General features: G+C 38.5%; 1 protein-coding gene across 4 annotated transcripts in view; it reads right to left on the bottom strand.

Annotated features, from left to right (window-relative positions):
- arl15a (ADP-ribosylation factor-like 15a) overlaps positions 1-21,701 on the bottom strand; it is a 120,292-nt gene that overhangs the window by 54,931 nt on the left and 43,660 nt on the right. For all 4 annotated transcript variants that reach the window (XM_024275639.2, XM_024275640.2, XM_024275642.2 and 1 more), the window contains exons 2-3: positions 11,801-11,945; positions 9,560-9,619 (exon numbers count right to left, since the gene is read on the bottom strand). In XM_024275639.2, the coding sequence (XP_024131407.1) occupies positions 9,560-9,619; positions 11,801-11,945 (205 nt within the window). The remainder of the gene's footprint in view (positions 1-9,559; positions 9,620-11,800; positions 11,946-21,701) is intronic.

Genomic DNA, 21,701 nt, shown 5'->3' with positions numbered 1-21,701 from the left:
GGTTTGTCCTTTTTGAGTCGATTCAGAAAGACGACCATGGAAGCACTCTTTTGTCCTTATCAGGCTGTAAATGCGAGTTGTGCATGCTGACTAAACTTTGCCTCATTAAACATACATGAAGCAAAGTGTCCTATCACTTTGCATACGCAAGCATGTTCATTTGTTCCAAGAGGATCTACCATATCTGGCTAGAGTTCTCTTCCTCCGTCTGGTGATCGTACTTTCTTTGTAGTCTTGTGAATTCTTGTCTTGTTAATGTTGCTCATAGTATTGTAATTGCCAAGAAGTGACGAAGTGTGAGGCTTGAAAAATGTTTAAACATCGAGCGGAGCTCTCGGTGACATTTACCTCCCATCTCTCACACTCTCCCACCCGTCCCCGTGTCCTCCCCCAGTCGATCTACTAACACCTCTCACTGGAGTGAAAAGCTATCAGACAAAGTGGCACTTGAGAGATTGTCTAGGAAGTTTCATCTTTGCCTGGAAATGGTGGAATGTCTGCCATGTCTCTTCAGATCTCGCTGGCAGCTCCTGCCACCTATCGGCCTGAGAGGGAGCTTGTCAAAACATGATGTCATGGCTCTTAGATCATGCTGCATAATACCAATCAAATGGAAGTGCTGCATTTTGAGCGAATGTTTTCTGGCTTGCTTGATTGCTCACTTTTCTAACAGCTTGCAAAAAGCATAAAAAACACTGCCTTCTTTCAGGTGAGCACACAAATCATCTCCAGTGCAGGAGAACAACAAAAGTAATCAAATCAGACTTATCTAATCTGTGAATGCACCCTGCATGAATAAAATAATACATATTTTTGGACAAAGTTACTAAAACCTTAGTAACAAAAGTAATAACTCCATTTAATCAAGGCCTAACATACCAAACCCTTACCAAAGTCATTTTCAGCAACTGTCTTCCATTTCTTGAATTGATACTCTCCACTGTTGGTTTAAAAGGTGGGTGCTGGGAGCAATGTCACCATATTTCACCGTTAGGGAGCAACAATTTACAATCATGACACGATATCTTAGAACATATGTTATAGATGCATTACATGACTGTCTCATGAGGTTTTATCTTTCCAAGAAAAAAGTATATTTCTGACAGATTTATATCCTTTGTGCACAAAGATTTATGCACAACATTTAGTTTCCCCTTTTTTTCTATAGTGACTTTCCACCTGTGCCTGTGGAACATTGCCACTTCTTCCATTAGGTTCCACTGCATTTCACCTATATTGGCACAAAGTCTCATATGTATATCCTTTTACTTTATTACATACAGTACTGGTCAAAAGTTCACCCTATATTTTTTCTTTCTTTTTTAACACCATAAAGTCTAAAATTGCTGCAAATGGTAAAAATAGATGAGACGTTTAAAATGACGAAAAGCAAATGCAAGGTACTAATTTTTTTTACAAAATGGAACAAAACGTGTGTAGGACTGCCGCGCAGGCAACCTGGATAAAATCCAGTGTTGGGTCCTAAGGTAAGACCCTCTGAGCTACTGTTTATCTGGGTCTCTCTGTGCCTTAAAAAAACAGGGTTGTGCCAACCCACCTGTGCAAGCAAGAAGGTGTGGCGACCACTGATGGGAAAAAGTCCACCAAATCCAGTCCTGGTTTTGTCATTTAATAGATTGTAATTCTATGTTCACATAAAACACAGATGTGGCTGCAATCGATGCTTCCGAATAGAGAGAAATAAGTATTACCCCGTTTCATGCATGGATTTGTGTGTGCGTAATTCTTGTGCATTTGTAAATTTTGTGCAGAAGTACAAAAATGACAAAAAAAATACAATTTACACATGAACAAATAAAATGACAACACCATGAAACTAATTACTCATGCAAATCTTTAAAAATTATGCACGACTCCCCTGTTACGCACACACAAAACCTCATTTACACACAAATCTGGTGAATCTTATTTCACATCTCAGAGATTCATCAGTGAATGATGATTTCAAGTACTACTAGAATGCTCGGTCATCAGAGTTTTCTTATCAGCCGTTTTGAACTTAGATTGTGAAAAATATCAGGTAAAACTTCACATTTTCCCACTTTCTTAAACAGATATGCCCAATAATTAATATAAAAAAGCCTAAACAAGCTTTTTTAGAACATTTATCCCTTTAAAAAAACAAATATTTCCCAGAACTGATTGCCTCCTTTCTGCTGCCCCGATCTACACGATCTACAGGAGTTTAGAAGGGTCCGGCACCGCCTACTATCCCCGTGACTGTGACCAGCTCTTGGCACCCCCGTCCCCCTGTGCTGCCATTCCACTGTCTGATTGTTAGAAGTTGTCTGGTAGCAAAGCGGGCCCTCGACAAGGGCTGTTGACACCAATCCAGCAAACCCGGCCATTGTGGGTCCAATGGGGAGACGGCGTTGATGCTGCACAAAACTCATCATGGTGTTGATAGCAATGCAGCGACTGAAGAGATCTGACGAATTGTGGTTGATTCTGAGAAGAATACGAAGGGGATCAGGTGTGTTTAGCCAATTAGGAGCCTTAACGGCAGGTTGGTAGGAAAACATGTAGGACACCGGCCCTCGAGGACTGGATTTGAATACACCCGAGTTACACTGTTTCTCAGTGGAGTGAGTGCCTCGATTTTCTTTTTTTTTGCGTCAAGTTGAAGACAGTTTTAGAATTCAGAAGTGCAAAGCCTTAAAAATGATGACGGGAAACACTACAAAAGGGTCAGTTAAGAAAAGTTATCAGACTTTAAAAGCAAAGAAAAAAAGTAATATTGATGGGAAAGTAAATATGATGGGAATTAAATGTCTTTGAAAACAGCATGTCACTGTCTCAACAAACCCTCAGTTTAATACAGTTTTGTTAAACAAAAACAGACTTTTATGAAGGTGCCTCAGGACGTTTGTACAGCTAAGTAACAGTTTCACATTGCTTTTAACTCAATAAGAATCTGAAACCTTATAGTTTAGTTCAAATAAATCAAAATGACAGATAGAAGTCAAATCGGGATGAAAAATCACTGACAAAGACATTCATTTATTTCAGCATATCTTTTGTCATTTACACAAGTCAAACATTACTGTGGTTTACAAGTAAAAATGAAGGGGACAAAATGAAGATATAGAAAACGTAATTTTGACTGTTTTAGTATTTCTAGACATGAGCTTTTTGAGTGTAAATTATTACTAACAGACAACGTTTGGTGAACAAAAACAGCCAAACACAGCTCGCTTTGACTCAGATTATTTCTTTCACAAAGTGAAATGGTCTTTCTGAATCCATCAACCAACTGCAAACAGCATGCAATGATCTACATTTCAGTCATGTTGAAACCTAATCTCTACTCCCATGTGAGCTACATGAGGCTAATGTTGAGCCTTGCTAATGTTGATACCTGTTTGGGTATCAGCAGGGATGGTTTCAGATTTACATTGCCCCTCTCAGGGATCTCCACCCCCCACTGCTCACATTTATTGGGCATTTATTAGCCATTTTATCTTAAACAAACATTTAAAAAAAAATTTTTATTCTTTACACTCCATTTTATCACTCTTACTTCAACACAACAAGAGCAAAACGGCTACAATAAAGGGATGGTGGCTGGGTAGAGTTATATTGCTAGAGATGCTATGCTAGCCAAATACCATTGTACAAGATATGAAAAGAGCGACGCCATATTAGACATGTCCATAAACAAAGTGATCCTGCTTTGCAAAGTGGCGTTGCATTTGCACTCTTATGCAACACTTTAAGAACATTAATAACGGGGTAAAGCTGCTTTTCTCTGCTTTGGAATCAGCTGAGTTTTGTTGATTCTGTAAACCCTTCAATGCTGTGAATTGTTGCGGTTTTTCTCCGCCTCAAAATACACTTGTACTAATTTTGCAAATGGTTAAAGTTCATTCGATTTGCAACTCTGGTCTGTGGGCTGGATTGTTGACTCGGAGCAACCCTGCCCCCCTTCCCCTCCCCCACACTGGGAGATTAGTCTGTGCGCTCACGCATGAGCTTATAGCCCCAAGCTAGCATTAGCGGCGCAAAAGTAATGGCGAGCAATGTTAGATCAATCCAGTCGTACAATTTTGAGGCAGAGGCCAGCTCGGACAAAGAAAGTGAATTGGAGAGACTTTAGCACGCCCGGTCAATAGTTCTGTCATTAGCCCCAAGATTTTCTAGCATCTGGTTTTCTTAACCAACGTGATTGAATTAAGAAGTACTCAGAAACACAGTTTTAATCATAAATTATTTTGTCTAAGCTCTCGATGATGAGAAAAAATGCAACACAAAAAAAGCCTATTTTCATTTGAGAGGGGACTTTAAAGAGTTACAGTAGTCGAAAGAACGTCGACATTTAAAGTAAACATGGAAAAGGGTTAAGTGTTTGCTACAAATTTATTTTGCAACAGCTTGGCTGTAGAAAAAATGTGCATGAACTTGTCCGCTCCACCAAGCGATCTATGATCTTGATTGTTTGTGCAAACCTCCTACATGCCCGGTAAAGAGTTGCCCATTTTTTGCCCGTGCAGAGCCCGTATCCACCCATAAGGGCTAAGGCATAAATTACACCACTGAGGAACAAGCTGCAGTTTGAGTGAAGCCCCTCAGCTGTTGCTACATGTATGCTCAGCAATGTCTGGTCTCAAGTGAACATTTCCCGACTGAACATCAGTGCTTTTTAAATAGCTACATAATTGGCAGCAAACATTATTACTAAAAATTTACAGAGTTGATGTTTGCAAATGTCTTGGCTAAATCCTCGTAAACATTTAAACTGTTCTCCATATTTTCCTGTGCAAGTCTGACTGGCACAGCTGTTTACAGTTATGTGAAGCGACTGGTAGTGTAAGAATTAATTGCTTTTATCTTAAACTTTACGCAGCCCTCTCAAACCTACATAAATATTAAGTGCACATGTTAAAAGTCCTCTTTGTTCTTGACATGCGACTGTTCAAATACAAAGGGTTCACCAATGCTAAATGTTTTAGAAATCCGAACATCAAAAATTGGTTCAGCTAATTCCCTTTCAAGATGCTAATATTTGATCTCATCGTATGTCATGAACCATTCAATCAGACCCAATACATCAAAGAGGAGGATATCCCGGAACGAGGCCTCAATCTCGGATCAGTTACATTGGTGTCCTCAGAACTTGAAAATCAGAGCAACTCCTGCCATCATCTGCTCTAAACCAAAATGGCACTTTACAAATTATGTGACTTTAGGAAGTTTCCCTGCTGAGCACACTTACAAACACTGTGGGGATATCTGATATTACCAGCCACAGTTCACCTTTGATGGCTAAAATGTATGGGTTTTGTTAAAAGAGGCTCTCGCTTTCTTTATCTGTTGTTGGTTATAAAAACTAATAGATGCTTGGTCATGCTTGATTTTTTACTACAGGTTTTTTACTACAATATACTAAATATTCAAAAACAGCTTACATAAGGTCATCTTTTCACATAAACATGTATAAGCTGATTCATTTTAAGCAAAAAAAATCATATTCTGGAAAAAAATAATAATAATTCTGAGCTCACTAAAATATTCAAAATCATATACAAGTCATACAGGTGCAAATCTTTTTAAAATAAGGCCACAATGTGAGTTCTAAAGCTGTAACTCTTCCACAGCCACCAAACTACAGAACAACAGCAATGCATTGTGATTATTAGGACCACTTTATCAGCTGTCACTGCGTGACATGAAAGCACACTGTGAAATTGCCCGTCTAGACTTGACGTCATATCACTGTCCACACACATACACGCACATTCGCAACAGAGGTGCCCTTCCTGCCCAATCCTTACAACCGACACCACTAAGAAACGCTCGGCGGACTCCAGATCAGCTGATTTGAAAATAAAAACGGGAAAATTGATCATTTTAATTCAGTTAAATGCATCATGATTTTATACTGTTTAATTGATTAAACTGATTCATTTCTTTAAAAAATGTGGTGTTAAAAAAGGTAAAGTCTAAAAAACATTGTTTGATTTGATATATGGTATAATTTTCTAATCAACACAATAAAAAAATAAATAACAAAAAATGAAACAGACATCAGGGTGGACTGCACACGTGTAGACTTAATCAGCCATTTAAAGGGGCGCTTGCACTTTTCACAGTCTGGTCCAGAGCGCTCAGACTCAGTGATTTAAATGTTAAGTCAAATTAATGTGGTGTCTCAGATGCAGTTTCCAATATCTGATCAGGACGCCGACCTGTGTAGAATAGAGTAAAACAGACCTGAAGTGGAAAAATCTGCTCTGGCTCACTCTGACCGGGGTGTTGTGCAAGGAAAAGACGAGCTGTTCTGGTGTCGGTGCCGACAGATGGCTTTATTTAAGGAAGGGTGCATGTGTTCAGTCACACGGGGCAAAGGACTGAAAAGTGTAGCTGAAATGTTTTCTGTATCGGCAATACGGGTTAACAGTTGTGGGTCAGCTACACTTAACTGCTTTAAAGCCCAGGAAATTTTAATGACAGGGAGAGGAGAAGGCTTCTGATCCAACTCCAAGTATCATGTGAGGGTCACTCCCTGCTTCCCTCTGGACGCAAGACGTCTCTGCGTGCCAGATGTGCAGACCGTCTCTCATTTTATTCAACCAAGAACTCCTTTTTTTCTTCTTTAACATGTCAATGCAACAGCTAACAAAGCCAGGAACCGAAAAAAAAGCAAACATAATGAAGCCTGGTGACTCTTATATGCAGCCAACAGTTGCATGCATTTAAAGGTAAACTGAGGTAAACTAAAGCTGAAAAGCTGCTTTATTTAAGGGGCAGAGGTGGAGTCCCAATTAAATATTGGAGTTCCCACCCTGCCATCCCCCTCGTGTATCCTCAGGAAAGTCACTGAACCCCACATCGGTCCTGGTGGTTACAGGTTGGCCCCAGTGTTCCACCATCAGTGTGTGTGCATGAGTGTATGGGACTGTAGTCCTTTAAGTATTCTAAAAAGGTCACTAAAGTCACAGTTCGGATCGTGTCAAGGTTTTAGGGTCACAAAGTCCAAATTAAATCTTAAACGAAAAAAAAAGATTAATTCTAGTATTAAAACTAACTGTGGGAATATTTAAATATTTCAAATAATAATTATTATCCATAGTAACCTACATGTGCAGGTGAGGCACTGTTTTCCTGGCGATTTTTGACCCTTCTGGCTTGCCATTCTGCCTTCCCCTGACAGCACATCTCTGTTGCTCTGAACCCAAACATGGAGACGTGCACCGATTCTTTTATTCAGCTCTTCAAAATAAAGAAAACCTGGTCCCTCAGTGTCCGTGTCCTCAATGATGAGTTTGAGAGAAGTTTTTGACGGAAGCTCCTCCCACAAGCTTCAGGTTCACAGAGTTTTGGATAACCGTCAAGAAGCAACTTTGATGCATGTTAAAACAAAGACGTCTACAGTACAGGAATTTGACGCTAGCTGCATTTGGTGTGGACACACAATTTATTTTAATAATGATTTCCTGTGGGGAAGGAGGAAATTCCTAAAAAGAGCATCATTCTCTCCAGTTTGTGTATAGAAAACAAGCCACAGAGGCATTGTGAAAAACAAATTTTTCAAGATCTGAAATACCTTTGTCTATGCGTCACACCTTGTGTCATTTTTTTTTTGTGATGCAATGGAATACATAAAACCAAACCAGGCATGTTTGCTTGTTCTAAACCCTCCTGGGACAGGGGCAGGAAGAGGAGTCCTGGCAGATATGGGAAGTGTTGAGCAAGCATGATGTGCAGAAGGGGGCTGTTTTAATCAGAACCATTTTGGCAGCTTGGTGTAAAACGGGACTGATGGAATATTATGCAAGAGAAGCAACTCTGGAGACTCCACGTTTACGTCATGTACATGTGGAATGCTTTCAAACACTAAAACAAGTCTCACTAAGACTGAAACATACAATCAATAATATTCTCCAAACAGAAAAAAGCCAGCAGAGCAGAGTCATCAATACATTCGCTTCTTCTCTATCCATAAATAAATCCCTCAAATTCCTACGCTCTGTGTTGTAAAGGAAAACAAGCAGCAGACTAATGTCCAGGCCAGAGGAGGGGTGAGAAAAAAGAAAAGATTATATCTCGCTGTGGTGTAGCGGCTGTACCAACGTCTCTAAATCAAATGTGTCATCCGTGGGACGAGTGTTTTTCTAACCACAATAATGTTACCAACACAAGACTGGGCTTGACCCAATCCAGTAAAACCTCTTTTGAAAACCCAATAATGTGCTCTGTCCAAATCTGGAAGCATCCTGGTTGGTGGTCCACCAGTGCCTCTTTGTGTATTGGTGATGTGTGTCCGTGAGTTTCATCTTTTCAGAAGCCTACGTTTAGCTAAGGTTTAAAAATTTCTACTGCACCTGTCATGTGTCTACAATGCACAGAAAAAATGTTTTGTGAAACTGTGCCAAACAGTACTTTCTTTTTTTCTTTAAACAGAGTCGTCTGCAGGAGAAGTGGCCCTCTCTCCAGGCTCCCCTTAATGACCTTCTTTGCATTTGTTCTATGCGTACATTTCAGCCCACCTCAACCGTCTGTATTAAACAGCACCGCTTCCTTGAGTCAGTGACTTTTCCAGGAATACCACCAGTGCAGGTTGTACAGACATTTCAAAAACACTAACAGGGTTTAAAGTATACACTCCTCTGCATCACATCTAAAAGGGTTTGTGCAGCTACTGGAGGAGTAAACAAGAAAGTCTAGCATCCCTGACACACACAGCTGACTCTTCTTGTGAAAAAATAATCAGAAAGGTTAAAAAAAAAGAAACACTGATAAAAAAAAACAACTGCAAATGAAAATTCACAGAAAAACATAAGATTTAAGCTGTTTTATACACAAGTACTGTATTTTCCGGAGTATCAATTGCAGTCGTTTTTCATAGTTTAGCCAGGGGTGCGACTTATACTCAGGAGCGACTTATCTGTCATAATTTTCTTTTAAGACATCAAAAGAGTTATATATTTGTTATTTTCCCAGTTGTTTCAACCGCTAGAGGGCGCTGCATCTGTAGTATTTGCTACTGACAGCGGCAGAAGAAGTGTCATCCAAAACAAACATGGAAGAGAATCTGATTGTTTTCCTCTTTAACTTTGATATTTTTCATATACAGATCAAAAGATAAGTATTCTTGTGTTTCTTTCTTTATATATTTTAGCTATGCTGGGCTTGGCGGATTAGTTCTGAAACGTTGCATTTTTCCTCCACAAGTACGACTCATCCTCCGAAGAGACTTATATAAGGTTTTCTTCTTCCTGATAAGACATTTTTTGCTCTTGCAACTTAAACACAGGTGCGACCTATACTCTGGAAAACACGGTAATCAAAAATTGTGAGGGGTTGAGAACAATTATCTTCAAGGTTTTTGAAGTTAATTTCATTTTTTTTCTTTTGTTTGTTCATTTTTGGAAGCAGGAACCAAAAAATGCAAAAAAAATAAAATAAAATTACAACGAAAACACAGAGAAAAATAATACAATTTTAAAATAGTAGCAGCCAGATTTAACTTAGTGAGTTTTCCATGTAATTTATAGAAGCTTGGATCCTGATGTTATGAAATAGGACAGGATTAACTTACCTCCAAGTTCTTTTACATTCAAGATGGCATTTGGAAAAGGTACAGCTTTGATGTTGAAACCTAAAAGAAAAAAAATCATCTATAACCATCATTATAATATAAAAAATGTCTTCGGTTCAAAAAAATAGTTGGCATGAATTTTATCTACACAGAAAAAAATAGGTTTTAGATCCATGATTTTCATTTTTTAGCTTTCAGGGAATATTTGCTGTATTTACTCCGGACCAAACAACTGGTAAACACAAAACAGACGGGCTTGTTGATGTTGCACAAAAACCTTGTGTCTCGTTGTGTGGTCTCAATAAAAGAAACAGAAAAACAAGAGAGACAAACAGAAAAGTAATGTGCCTATAAATGAGATCCGACTGAGAAAACACGTCTGAGGTGTGAGCCGGAATCTTTTGGTCCATCTTTGGTTTAACAGGAAAACTTGGTGGTACGTCTTACAATTTGATTTACTATTTTGGTCCAAAGCTACGGTGGCCGAGAGCGAAAATAAAACAGAAAATCTGTAAACATAAAAGTGATTGCGGTAAAAATAAAAAAATATCTGCAAAAATCAGCTTTACCGGGAACAAAAAAAGGGATGCAAACAAGAAAGCTACAACAGAAGTTGATTATCTGGGATTGTTTTTGCCGATGGACATACCAGAATTGGACCGATTTTAGCTATCTGCACTGTGGTTTTTAGGCTAATTTAGAGTTCTATTTAGCAACAGGCTAACATCTCTGACGAATTTAGTTTACAGAGGAAATTTTTTGGAGATTAGCTAGTATTTAAGCAACAAGCTAGCTTTTTTTAGTTAATTAGGCATCTACTTAGGTTTTTTTATGCTAATTTGGAGTTTAGCTAATATTTTGGCAACATGCTAACGATTTTGGCTAATTTATCAACTCAGATTTTTATAAGATAATTTAGAGTTCAGCTTCTAGTATAGCAACAGGCTAAAGTTTTTGACTAATTTAGTTTACAGAGGATTTTTGGGGGGAGTTTAGCTAGTATTTAAGCAACAAGCTAGCTTTCTTTGCTAATTAGGCATCTATTGAGGGTTTTTATGCTAATTTAAAGTTTAGCCAATACTTTACATGCTAACTTTTTGGCTAACTGATTTGATTGATTGGTTTATTTCAAGCATAGATTGAAAAATACAGGACAAAACACAATGATTTCAAACTCATTACAGAAACAATGAAATGCATTGATTATAAAATAGAAAACAAACAAAAATAAAACACACTTATGTCACGTTTGATTCATTCATTTTTTGTGATAAAATAACTAAAGTCGGTAGATCTAATTTGTTATCTATTGAGATTTTTATAGGCTAATTTAGAGTTCAGCTTCTATTTTAGAAACAGGATAACGTTTTTGACTAATTTAGTTTACTGAGGAATTTTAGGTTATTTTGGAGTTTAGTTAATATTTGCGAAATTGGCACGTATTAGGGATTTTTAGGCAATTTTACAATACATTTTTCAAAGATTTAGGTCAACTTTAGCACTCTTTATAGTTTTTTTTTTTTTTTTTACAAAGAAGAAAATAGTTTTTGCATTTTCTGCAAATTCCTTCAGCAATTAAAGTAAATTGCGTCACCATTTTCTGCAGAAAGGTTCAGCATCTTCAGTGACTACTTTCAGCAAAAGCATTCACATGACATTATCGCAGGTAATGCAACTTTTCTAGTTAACATTCATTTTAGAAAAGTTGGCGACTGTCCTTCTAAGCTGTGGTCTTTTTCTTTTAAGAACTGGTCAACAGCAGGAGCTGAGTAAAATGTACTCATGCTTACAGGCAGCTTTAAATTTAGCGTCTGCACGACAACGTCTAAATCTTCCACAGAGCTTCTGTAACAGCTCAACATCTCTGCTGTCAGAGGCAAGGGAGGAGAGAGGAATGCCGGAGGTCTTCAGGGACTTCACTGCATATATGGAAAGTAGTGTTGACTACCAGGAAACTGATGTAAGAACTCAAAAGCCTCCTGCTCTTCTGGACATATTAAACACAAGCCTAGCTTAGAACTAAATACCAGGCTTTGGCCGGTGACATCCCTTCATTCACTCGAATACAAATACTTTTTCTGGACTTCAAAGCGGCAAAATCTGGATTCTATTTTGTTTCTGGGATCCCCAAAAAGACAACATGAGGCCTTTTCAAAATTCCTTACAAAAGTACATTACTAAATTGAAGGGTGCTTGCATTAATGTAACGTGAACAATTGTTGCCACACCCCTCTAGCATACCTGTTGTGGGACCGATGTCGTCGCTGTTCTCACTGCAGAGGCGTGACAGCAAGCTGGTCTTTCCAGCACCTGTCAGGCCGATGCAGACTACGTCATACTCTGGTCTTGGAGGCGGAGGTCCTTTACAGCACAGTGCCCGAAAACACTGAAAAAAAGGAGAAAACAACATTTCTGTTTATTACAGCCTTAGTCACAAGCACCTGTATGGATGTAGAGGGGTTTCAGGTTGTCTGAGCCCATAGAGGGTTCATAAGAACCAAGCTAATACTTGAGCTAACCCTCTAAACTTGTAGTCACAGGACCCAAATTAAAGACCCACTGTGATGAAAATTATGTTTTTGGTGTTTTTAACGTGTTTTTGTAGCATTTTTATCATGATTGAGGACATGTTTAAAATTATTTAAGATTAAAAATTACTTTCCTGAGTATTTCTTTATTCAAATTATGATAGATTAGGTGCAGACAAAAACCTGTTATTTGTAAAAGCTCAGATTTATGATGCAGCCACTGACACGGCTAGGTCAAAGTCTCCCTGACCTGCTCCAATTATAAATCCTCTACACTGATAGATCCATTAACATCTTAATTTTCCTAGTCTTCCGACATCTATTTGTTGCCAAAATATTGTCCGCATGTAAAAAAGTGCCCTGCGACAGACTGGCGACCTGTCCAGGGTGTACCCCGCCTTCGCCCTTCAGTAGCCGGGATAGGCTCCGGCGCCCCGCGACCCCGAAAGGGAAGAAGCGGTCAAGAAGATGAATGAATGAATGAATGTAAAAAAGTTTTGTATTTGTAGTAAGAGATTTGTGTGTCTACAAAAATGCTTTGTACTTGTAGAAATAAAAAGTGTCTGTCTGTGAAAAGATTTTGTAATTATCAAAAGAAATTGTCCGTCTTAAAAAAAGGCTTTGTCTCTGTGTGAAATGAAATGCTACAGATTTACAACTTTTTTTCTTTTTACAAGTACAAAACCTTTTTACAGAGAGACAATACTTTAGCAACAAACTTCATACATCTGGCTTCAAACTGTACGGACAGCTCCGATATTGGTTGCCATTTTGTTTGCAATGCTAAATGTTAGCTTTGCTGTGAGGGGCTACAAGTTAGGGTAAAGAATGTTAGGGTAAAGAATGTAAATGAAGGAATAATGGGATATCAACATAGGATTACTTCCACATCAACAATCCTGTCCGCAACACAAAGGTGAATTTCTAATGAGCTCTTGCTGCACTGCAAAAACTATGGCTAAAAAAAGGACACATGGTAGTGTTTTAGACTATTTTGACATTTCTTAAGATTTTTTAGGCTAATTTGGAGTACAGCTTATATTTCAGCTGAATGCTAGCTATTTTGGCTAATTTAGGATTTGTTCAGCTTTTTCAGGCTATTTTAAAGTTTAGATAATATTTTAGCTGCATGCTAGCTGTTTTGACTAAGTTTCAGTTTTTTAGGATAATTTGGCATTTAACTAATATTTTTAGCTGGCTATCAACTTCAGCACTTTCAGCTATCAACTTCAGCGTTTTTAGCTATCAATTTCAGCATCTTCAGCCACTAAATTCAGCTTTAGTTAGTTTACATCCAGTTTGCGAAAGACCCAATTAGTTGACTAATTGGAAAAAATAATCGTTGATTAGTCGACTATTAAAATAATCGTTTGTGGCAGCACTAGATTGTATCATTTCTAACAGTCAGGCTGCACTTATCACGTGAACCTCACTAACAGGCTCCTAGTGCATTGGATTTGGAGGAGATTGATAAAAAGAAAAATCTGTACCCAATGTCGGCATCTCACCTACTGCATCATTACTTCCACTTAAAAGTATTTGCTACAAGCTTGATGTTCCCAGCAAGGTCATGGGAAAAAATGCATAAATATTTTCACTCTACAGGTTCACATATTGGTCTAAAATCTTGATATTTTGTGCATTCTTCAACCACTGATAGCCTGTATCTATTCTTAAGGGTAGTTGTCACTAAGGCTTAAGTAACTAAGCAAATTAGGGTGACATTTTTATTTATAAATAATAATAAAAAATAAAAAATAATAAAAAAAGATAGATTAACAAAAATGTTGTTAAACGTTTTGATGCAGTGCTGTTATAAAATTACAATAAAAATGGTTTACAAAAGCAGGCAGAACCGTTTGATGCTTTAGACACTTTTGCTACATGCTTTGTGTCTGCATGTGGACCCTGTCTGATTGGGCCCTTATGGTGGTCAAACACGGGCCTGTCACTCCATGAATCACTGCCTGGGACCGAGGCCCTGCTGTGAGACATTAAGGAGTAAATGCGGTGTGAACCGTGAACGAGATCTGTAAGCGCCTGTGGGGAGATCCGCATCCAGAACCGAAGAGAGACATCTTTTAATAGAGAAGACGGAAACTTGCCTGAACAAGACGTAGCGGGCGCACGCACATGCAAGCACGCGCAGAAACACAAAGTGTCTGCAGTTTCTGTCAGTGAAAGTCTCAGTGTAGATGAATCATAATGCAGTGCAGTTATGGTGGTAAAAGTAAGTACAAAAAGAAGTGGGGAAAAAATGTTTATGTATGCACCTTTGCTTGTATTACTTGACATCACATAAATATTTGATCATCCAAAAAAAAAAAGATTTACTGAAACTAATCAATGTAACTGCAAACAATTATTGTTCCTCATAAAAAATAGGGACTATTTTCTGAAACCCATTTACAATGTTGCAGATCAAAAGAACTACAATTGAAGAAGTTTTTAATACACATCAGTGTTTGTGTATAAACATATTAAGACAAATACTCAGTCTTCTTTCATGTTTCCTGTTAAATATTTATATTTAAGACAAAGAAACGAGGACACCTGTTAAGAATAAATTTTCTCCAATTTTTCAGCAATTGCTACAAGATGAAAGCTGTTCTCAGATCAGACGGGTGGCTTAGCCTCAGTTCTTCCTCAGACCCCATAACATCAGTGATCATTAGGGTCAGTTTTCAGAGCCGCGCCAAAACTGAGCAGCTGTTTGATGGAGATGTGGGGAATCTGCTTCACCAGAACCAGACGTCTGCAGAGCAACCAAACCTCTGCGACTTCTCAGTGAACCCACCAGTCTGCTTAAACAGGAAGCTTTTTTTCTTTTTTTACCTTCAGAAAAAAGGTAAGATCAGAAGCACTCGCATTGGAAGCAGGTACGTGTAGAAACTTGGTTTTCTTTCTTGCTTTTGCCCCTGCTGCCCCCTTTATACCATCCGATTTCCATAAAGCTAAATGGAGAAATTTCTGTTACAGATTAGGATCAGCCTTTCGTCGACCTCTGAGCTGATCGTTCGTGGATGTTTGAAGTGAAAATAAGAAGGTAATTTACATATATACTTATATATAATCTTAAAAAGTCCAACTATATTTTTTTTCTATTGTAACTTTATTCCCAGTGGTTGTGTAATGATGATTTTTAGCTAAAATCAAAAAGCCTGCGTCGTATTTTAAAAAATATTCTTTGCAGAACAGCAGGAGCTTATTCGAAATTTGCATTGGAGTTGTGGGAACACTGTAAAAAATGAAACATGTAATCAATTAACAAAAGCTCTGTAATTTGTAATTTCAGTAAACCATCTACTCAAATTGTTAATTTGATGAAAACTATTCCTTTTAAATGTAACAAATTACAGAACTTCTATTAATTGATTCAATGTTTCATTTTTTTCAGTACAGAACTGTTGGAGTTGAAGGAGGCTCCATCAATTTTCCATCAGCTCTAATGTTTACGCTTTTCCCGCTAAGCTTATAGCTCCTCACAGGCCCAAGCAAACATTAGCTTAGTAAAAAAACGAGGAGCAATATTAGCGGTATCCAGCGGTACATACCAGCCTAGACGACTAAAAGAAGACGTAAATGGGTCTATTTGTCTGCAAGTGGATGCATCAGAATTGTAGCGGAGAAGGGAGACTTTGGCCCAACCATGACAGTTACATCACAAATATAGTTGTGCCAAAAAATCTATTTTGCAATTCCTTCAATGTCCTTCAATTGATTCTCGACGGGTTATCATCAAGTATGATTTTTTTTTTTTTTTTCGCTTGAAGAGGCTGTAAAATGTTATATTCATCATCGTTTGGCGAGACGTTCCTTCAGAGGTCAATGGGCGGCGCACGTTTCAAGACTGGCTGTTGCGAGCACCAATGTGCCAGGCAGCACATTGAATTATTTAATTTTGTCCTGTTGTTTGCAACAACTTTTGCACTAAGTAGTGGCACTGCTGTTCATGTTTAAACACTGAATTTTAAAAATAATTCCAATTCAATTGGTGTCAATGCTTGTCAAAGACAGTATTATTATTATTTGTTTTGTATTATTTGTTGCACAAAATCAGGCAAGTTGTGTATTATGATTGTGTTCAAGCTAAATAGGGATATATTTTCTTAAATAATATGTGTTCTTCTATATTTTGTGAGTTATTAGAGAACATTTTTTTCCCAATTATCGCTGTATCGCGATATCATCAATATCGTGAACTATGTATCGCGTATCGTGAAATGCCCAGTCCTAATCACAAACCCAAACTTTTTCATCTGCACATTACAATTTGATAAACAAAATACTCAGAAATGCAGTTTATTAGTTAGTTATGTGTTCACTATAATGAAAAAAATGCTACAAAAACATGTTAAAAAAACCACCAAAACCATGATTTTCATTGGATTGTGTTGTCAAAGATGTAACAACAGTATATGTGAGGTAAAAATGAACAAATATTTACGACTTCTATGACATTGATATTCAGATATTTCACCTGTTGTTTGCATAGAGTTGTGCCTTTTAACTCAGTTTGTTTTTATAGTTTTACCGGTTAAAAAAAAAAAATGCTTTACGGCTTTACTTGTGCAACCTCACATTTATATACTGCAAAATTTAAAAAAAAGAAGAAGCGGTAGAAAGTTGGATGAGTTATTTACTCAACCCCTTAGGAGTACAAGACAACAAAGGGGAGAAAGGATTGCCGTTTCATTGGCCATGTGGGAGCAAACGGAGAGGATTTCACAACAGTTAGTGAAGGAGCTTCCAGGGCCTGACCCCATGGACTCCCCATGCACACACTGGCCCCCGCAAGAGTGAGAGATGGCAGCTCACACCTCTGGAGCTCCTTGACAGCACAAGATTGAGGAGGAAAGCTGGTCAAAAGGCTCACTGGAGAAAAATAAATATGTCAAAAGGCCTTTGCTTACCTCAAAATCCCCCCCAGCTTTCCTCTCCAAATCCACCACACTAGATGATTTGAGAGACAGTGTGCTGTATAACTGAGACCAGGAGCTCAAATCTGTCTGTCCTATGAAAATAACCTCTATAAATCTTCATGTCATTCAGACAAACAGCTGAGAGAGATTATATTCTACATACAATATGAACGGGAACAGAGAAAGGTAAATACTCTCAGACACAGAATCTGATGGAACCCCTAGGAACACTTAACAGCTATAATTCATTGTTTTTTCAGCCATCACTACAATAACAGAACAAAAAAATCTGAACAATTCCCCCATCTTCCATTCTAAGACATTATTGATCAGCTCAGCCTGATAAAAATCCTGTAACTGTTTCCCAGAAAGAATTGCTGAAACATTATCCTGCTGTTGTGAAAGCAGATTGGCTGGGCTTTATGAAAATCATATTGTTAAGAAATAAACAACCTAACTTTACTGGGAGGAAAGTAAAGCCTTCTTCCAACCCTCATCGTCTTCAGTCCACAAGTGGTTGTCTAAAACGACTGGGTTAAGCGTTTTATATATATATATATATATATATATATATATATATATATATATATATATATATATATATATATATATATATATATATATATATTAACCAACCGATTTTAGTTGCATTAGACTGGCAGGTTTGGATGGAGCTGTAAATGAATCCTAATCTGTCATGATGCAATCTTGACTTATGTAGCTGCAGAATATGAGCCAGGATCTTTTAGAAAACCACTTGGTATTTTTAGGGGTAATAAATGTGGGTTACAAAGAAGCCGCAGCCACCACAGCAGTGGACTGGATCACGTTTCACCCTTATAGTCTGGCAACAGTCGAGATACCACAAGACACTGATGTATGTCGGCTGAGAACATGCTCCAAACGGAGCCGCAACAAACTTCCAGTATGCATTAATCAGTCTACAGATTGCTTCAATTGCTATTTTTAATATTACTGTGAATGTCAGCTATACCTCTACTAACAAGAGAGTTGTTTTTATTGATCCGAGTCGAATTCAACACATCTTGTGGTAATTAAAACCTCAAATGTTGCTCATTTTTATTCATTATTGCAGTTCATAGCATTTTAGGAAAGAATAACAAGAAAAATCCCAAACTATCAGAAGGACAATTGAGCTCAAGTGCTGGTATATGAAGCCACATTGTAGTAACAGTGCAGAATGAAGTCTGGCATTGTCCTGCAGAAACATTTACAGACCTCAGGAGAAAAGACATCACCTTTGATGAAAACATTCTCCTCTCAAATTTTCCATCATACACCCTTCTCTCTCATCTTTGGCATGGAGGGACAAACAGCAGGTTTTTTCCAAAAGGAAGCAAAAACAAGAGCTCATCTATAATGAACGTCTGTTTCTGCTCAAAGACTCTGGATTCTGTCAGGGTTTCCTTTTAAATATTATTACTTCACATTATACTTGTTTAGTGCTTTATTGTGTAAAAGGACAATGGTTCTTGAAGATATTCCAGAGTCCATGTGGTGATACAATAAGCTTTTAAACCAAAATTACAGGAGGTCTTGATATATTATTTGTCAAATTTATGTACCTCAATGAAGTAATTATTTATTTACTATTGTCATATGGTTCAGTATTATCGGTTCAGTATTATTATCTAGGTTTTCAATCTCTCTTACAACCAGTAAAACCAGACCCATTCCCTTTGGCAGAAAACCTTCTGTTTACAGTCCATGTTGACTGTATTGTCTTTTTTTGTTTGTTTCAAGGATGTTGTTTCTTTGGTCTGATGGTTAGACATTTCTGCTTATCCACTCAGGATACAATTATATATATATATATATATATATATAAAATACATTAATCTCTGATTAGTCAGTCAGGACATCTACTAGTGCGAACAACTAACTTACCTGTCTAAAGTCTGTCCTCAAATTCTCTCACTACTCATGCACTATATAGGGCATGCGCAATTTTCTCTGGGTGTCCGAATCTACATTTCCAAAACCAGGAAGAAAGATAGTTTTAGTTAGCGGCTGGGTGGCTCAGTGGGCTAGGTGAAGGGCTGTCACGCAGAAGCCCTGGGTTCGATTCCCAGGGTTGTCCACTGATCCCCACCCAAATTGGGTCCTTAGGCAAGACCCTTGACGCTGCTGCCTAACTGGGTCCCTGTGCCCCTCAAGTACAGGGTTGTGTCAGGAAGGGCATCCGGCGTAAAAACCCTGCCAAAATCACTAATGCGAAACAGTGGGTGCTGTTACGCTGTGGCGACCCCAAAAGGGATAAGCCAGTGAACTACAGAAAGATAGTTTTAGTTGTCATTTTTTTATTGTACTTCTTCCATCAATAACAATTTTCATTGGACTGGCTCTTTAAAACCAGGGCACTGAATGGTCCCGCACTTTATAGTCTTTTAGACATTCCCTTTATCTCATAAAGTCTCTGGAGGTCACAAAACATGGGAACCCCAAGAATCCAATTTCATAAAAGACAGGGACTATTTTGAAGAAAATTTGAATTTTTAACAAGACACAACATGTTGAAAGTTTATCTTTAGCTTTTTGCACATTATGTGCAACTTTTTTGTCTAATTAAAATGTTTTATCTGTAAGAGGAAAATGATCTGTTGTGCTAAATTTAAGTTCTAACTGACAGGACAAGGACAAGTAATGTAGAGATAGTGCCAAAATAACAACGAAAAAACAGCAATTCTTAAGCTAAAGAGTAAATAAATGAGCTGCTAATGGTTATGTGTGGGATAAATTTATGTTGCAATACAAAAAAAAAGGATGAGGAAAAACATGTCCTAACAATATAATCGTTTTAACAAACTGAAACTAAACTGCTTTAGTTATGGGTATCAGATGTAAAAATAGTGGGAAATCAACAAAAACAGCTCTGGGTCCCTGACATTTTTGTAACAGGAAAGGTCACATCTGAGGGTAAGCTTTAGCTGTTTGAACTCAAGAGTACACATAGTGCTAATGACTGAAATACTGCTTGCTTAACGCGACTGGATCATTTATCCACAAGGGATTTCTCGCAGCTAGACAAATCAAAAAAGTAAACAACTCTTTTCCCCTCAACTGTTAGATTCCAGACAACAGAACAATTTTCTTTCTTTTAGTAGAAAGAAAAGAACCTCTGTGACTTTAGTAGCCACAATCACTGCCGACAGACAGTCACAGGACACGGATGGACAAGCAGCCCGATTTTGTTTTTCCAGACCAAGTGTCGGGACAACACTTGCGTGCAGGGCTCACTCTTGACCTTTAGAAATGACAGTCCTTTAGATGGGCGTCCCAACGGAGGAGTAGTGCTAACAGCTATGTGTGTAATACACACCATCCCTAGTCATAACAGAGTCCTGGAGTGGAGAAGGACATACAGGAAGGCAGTCTGTCAGGGATGAAGGAAATGTGGAGGGGAGCTGGGAAGGTTTGGGGGGGATGGACACATTCATGCATCTTCATTCATCATCTATCCCACATGTGTCAAAGTTAAGGCCCAGGGGCCGGATCCGGCCCCCCAGGTTATTTTATATTTTTGTTATTAATGGCCCGAGGTTATCTTGCGCTGGTAACATAATGCAGCACATCCTCAGTCCCAAGTTGTCACATATTGACGTTTGGTTAACGATCTCTCTGAGTCAAAAATTGACATTTAGGGTGTCCCCAACTCGTCATTTTTGACATCCAATTAAATCAAGGCTTCTTAACCTCTGGGCCACAAGCTCGTACCAGTCCGGTACTGGGACGTGCCCCGCTTTGGTATCCTAACCCTAACCTCAATCTGGTACCGAGCAGTCGGTACCGGAAACGGATCAGCACTGGCTCCGGGCGGGGTACCAGACACAGACCAGGCTAGGGTACCGGTACCGGCCGCGTCCCGGGGTTCTGACAGCGTTAAAAAGTTCCGTTTCTTAAGTTTTGAAAATGTAGTTTTAGTGTACTCAGTAAATGTTTAACCTAAGGCGTGTTTTGGATCTTGGCCCCCAGTGCGATTGAGTTTGACACTCCTGTTTAATCCCTTTAACTGTTGTTGTTTTCAACTGCTTTGAAGCAGGGGTTGGGGAGGGGGTAGAGTACAGTGAGTGAATTCAGGGCTGGGGGGGTGCACATAAGAAGACTCATCGGACACTTCTCATGTCTACTTGTAACAAAGCTGACCAGACGCCCTCTGCTATAATCCCAGCAGGCTTCATTCTACTCTGTGACAAAAATACCTTTAGGACCACCAAGTTTGGTCGTTTGAGCTGTCCTAACATTTTTCTGGTCACCATCAGAATCAGTGCATGCATGGCAGCAGGTTTCTCACATGGCGAGAGGGACGCCCCACCAAAAGCTCTGAGCTTGTTGCTACAGGCATGAAACACTGTTTTCTTAAACACTACAATACATCAGCTTTCAATCGTCACCGAAGATGACAATGTTTGATGCATTGTAAATGATAGCCAACTGAGGACATTAAACAGGTGCAATTCGCTGAACTGCAATAAAAAAATGGATCTCTTGCACATGTGAGTGCATGTAAAAATGCACTGAAACAATATGCTGAAACCCTTGGAGGCATGCAGTACTCCTGTTCCACACTTCAAGTATGTACATCTAAGTATGTGGTATGTTTTTGATGGCGAGAATGCTGAACATGTCTACCCGTCATCTCATCAAGCTTGAAAGATAATATCACAAAGACCC

Source organism: Oryzias melastigma, linkage group LG9 (genome assembly GCF_002922805.2).
Source record: "Oryzias melastigma strain HK-1 linkage group LG9, ASM292280v2, whole genome shotgun sequence".
NCBI classification, from domain to species: Eukaryota; Metazoa; Chordata; class Actinopteri; order Beloniformes; family Adrianichthyidae; genus Oryzias; species Oryzias melastigma.
Note: the sequence above shows the minus strand (reverse complement) of the source record. Positions and strands in the feature narration are given on the sequence as shown.